The sequence below is a fragment of the Rhea americana genome, unplaced genomic scaffold (genome assembly GCF_003343005.1).
Source record: "Rhea americana isolate MKP2758 unplaced genomic scaffold, rheAme1 scaffold_81, whole genome shotgun sequence".
NCBI lineage: Eukaryota > Metazoa > Chordata > Aves > Rheiformes > Rheidae > Rhea > Rhea americana.
In genome coordinates, this window is record NW_028186990.1 from 2,731,751 (window position 1) to 2,735,150 (window position 3,400).

The following is a 3,400-nucleotide window of genomic DNA, read 5'->3' on the forward strand; positions in this document are numbered from 1 at the left end:
TTGCCTCGTGACAAGATATGTTGGTGGGGCAGCCATAACTACCTTTGCTTTAATRTATGGCCTAGCAGTTTCCTTTTTCGTAGACCTAAGCAGACAGTTTCCTCTGCGGAGTACAACCCCTGAAAGCATAAAGAAATACTGAAATAGATCCCAACTAGAATGAAGCAATCATTGGAGGGATGTGATTTTGAAGGTCTGTTTCATGGCACATGTCTTGAAAATGACACTTGTGACCAATGTCCACAGCGAAATCCTCCTTCTATCCCTGCAACAAGCAAAGCATGGGCAGTCAGAGCATGGCCTAATAAATTCTGACCAAACACCTCCAGAAAGTACAGAGATTCAATCAGTCTTGCAGAGACTACTGCTCCCTCCACCCTTTGCTAATCCACCATCCTCACAAACATGCTTTCCCAGATTCAACACCCGCACAGACACACCCAAATGATACAGCCATGGGGACACAAATATCTGCTTCAAAGTCTCACATACACTCAAAGCCTTTCTTCCTGGAGGGCTCTCTAAACAAAGAATTGCCATGTCCCTGCAACTCCTATGCATTTTTAATATGAACTAATCCTGCTCTCATCACTTCATTTCCTATCTCCTCTCCCAGGGTACTATTATTGTGACTTTAAGAAATCAATAGGATTACCAACCAAGGAGGAATTTCATTCTCACATTTCTTTTAGACATTCTCTCTAAAGGGGAAATCTTTAGATTTCTAGTTGCAACATCTGCTGATTGCTTATAGCAGAAGGGTTTCAACCAATCCAGTGTTTCAGCAACAGAAAATTAATTAGTCCTTTTGCCTAACCTCCAGACTGTAGCAACTCAGCATATCATTCTTTTGGCTAAAGACTGAGTAACCATTGTGTGTTGAACTTCAGAGATAATGAGATTGTGATTTAAATCTGTTAATTCTTATACTTTCTGAAGAACCACAGGAGTCCTACTGCATGCAGTACAGCAACAGTTAAGGGTACTCCAAGAACAACCATGCTGAGGTGATTTTTTGTAATGGTCATCTGGAATATTATGATGGTCACATTTAAATACATTCTGGAGTGCTTTTCCTCTGAAGGCAGCAGGGACTTGTGAAAAACCGTGAAGGAAAAGTATGCATCTCTTTCAGAAAAGATGCTTTAACCCTTTTCTGTCCCCAAGACAAAATGATGACACGAAATTGTGTCCCTTTGCAGCTGCACGTGARGCAGGGGAGGCTGCAGAAGACAAAGGGAGTGTTTCCAAATTCCTCTGCACCACCCTGTTCTCAAGAGGTGGGGACTAAAATTCTTGAGGAGGAGCATGTGCAAACAGTTGCTAAAACAGGAATGAGATGTCTAGTTTACAACGCTGTGATCTGAATGGAAAGGGAAACCATAGCAAAACATTCCTGAGGCTTAATTTTTCCCATCTGAATTTTTCTACTACCATGGAAGCTTCTTGTTTCCAGTGCACAAGCTTGTCCTCTGTGAAAGGAGAATAACATCCTGTAACTTCTGAGTTAGTAGTATGAGAAACAAAATCAGAGTGGAAAGAGCTAGTCCTGCTTCCCAGCTAGCCAGTGACACCTTGCACAGGGACTGCCTCCTCTGCCCACGTTTGTGCAGCACCTTTCACAGTGGAGCCCTGATSTCTCGCTGAGTACTCACCCAGTGGCACATTCGTATGGCTGATATTACTGTCATGGCTGGGACACTTAAGACTTCAGTTCTGCACAAACACAGTCATCACCACCTCTCAACTCCTCTTCTGCCCTTCTAACCACCCTAAAGACATCTGCTGCTGATTGCAGTTCCCTAAGAGCATGAGAGAAGAGATAGGGGAAATTGCAGCTAAAGGAAGATCCATCTCACAAATAGAGCAAGGGAGGAGACCCTGCAGACTTGGAGAGGAAAGCATGGACAGGGGAGAGACCCAAGAAGACACATGGTGGGAGCAACTGCAAACAAAAGAGAGAAATAGAGCCAGGAAGGGGAGCAGGCGGAGGAAGAAAGATAAGGTGATAGAAAATACTAAGAGGAAAAAAAAAGAAAAGAGGGAGAAAATGCACACACGGTGTCCCCATGTTTGGGCACAGCAGCAGAGTTTGCTGCTTGTTGTCTCATGAGCCCAGCACTCTGGGCAGGACAGTATCTGTTTAGATTTGTGTCTAAATTTAAACCCTGATTGCCTTGCTTCCCCCTCCTCTCCTCCCTCCCTTCCTCTCACCCACCCGCCCTTCTTCCTTGTTCGTAGTGCAGGGCCGCTCGCTGGGCTCTGTCAGCTTTCACGCTGAGCAGGAGCGATATTACGTACCCTCCACAGCAGCGCGATTTTACTCTGGCTCGCCTGAAGTTTTCCCACAGATAAGAGGGAAAGGGGTGGGGAAGAAAGATTGCCCCGAGGACACCTCTCTCTTGCAGGACATGGAGGTAAAGAAAACTTTTATTTCCACTAGCTTGTGACTGGCTACTAGATCTGCATTAGCTCCACCTTGCAAAGTAATTTTTCACTGAAGGTAGGTCAGACTATCAGTTTGCTGAGGTTCAGATAAATGTTTGCTCCCCCCACCCCAGCCCCTGCCACACACCTCAGAATATTTGGCAGAGTTTAGTCTGGATTTGGAYGTGAGGGGACGGGGAGGGGAAGAAATTACATGTGTGGAAGGGGAATGAGGAAGGACTGCCATTTACTTTTTTAGTCTGAGGTAGCAAAGAGAGTTAACTTTTAAAAGGCTTGCATCATTTTGAAAAGAGGCTTTAAAAATCCCTAAGAAACGGTCACATAAAGAGAAGTGGACAAACCGTACAGGATCAGCGGGCTCCTTGGGATTGATTCCTACCCATCCCTTGCAGTAATGGCTGTGATTTAGCCCCAGATGTCCCCCCCTGGTTCCAGGTGGATCATGCAGTCTCACTTTCATTATCGACAGAGAGTTTTGGTTCAGGAGCAAGAACGTGAGAGCCCTTGCTTCTGCAAGGTAGACGAACAGCACGCCYGTGAAGCATTTCCCTTACCTTTCTTCCCGCTGCGTGCCTCGAACTTCAAGAGTGGAGGAGCTCTTGGCTGTTGATGGGCATGCTGCTGATGGAAAAGGGTACAGAAATAGGAGTCAAGATTCCCTGCTTTTTAAGTCCAAGCCTTCTGTGACTTGTATCACACTCTTCAGCAAGGCATTTCACCACTCCTTGCTTCTTTTTCATTCATATAAAATGGGAGTGATAGTGCTTGCTTCACTCATGTAAGACTGGATTTGCTAGATTTTCAAACTTTTTTCAAGTGGCAGAGGGAAAAAAAATGTTTATTTTTAGGAGAGGCATGGAGATAGGCAATTGCAACATTGGCAAAACCTCAAATGATGCAAGAGAACTTTTGGTATTTCAACTAAACACAGATCTTACTAAATATTTTATAA

At 44.7% G+C, this 3,400-nt stretch overlaps 1 protein-coding gene across 3 annotated transcripts in view; it reads left to right on the forward strand.

The window, feature by feature from the left end:
• Positions 1–2,243: 2,243 nt before the first annotated feature.
• The window catches only part of RCSD1 (RCSD domain containing 1), a 35,296-nt gene continuing 34,139 nt past the window's right edge, over positions 2,244–3,400 (forward strand). For all 3 annotated transcript variants that reach the window (XM_085323008.1, XM_085323007.1, XM_085323009.1), the window contains exon 1: positions 2,244–2,417. In XM_085323008.1, coding sequence (XP_085179134.1) covers positions 2,412–2,417 — 6 coding nt within the window. In that variant the 5' untranslated portion in view covers positions 2,244–2,411. The remainder of the gene's footprint in view (positions 2,418–3,400) is intronic.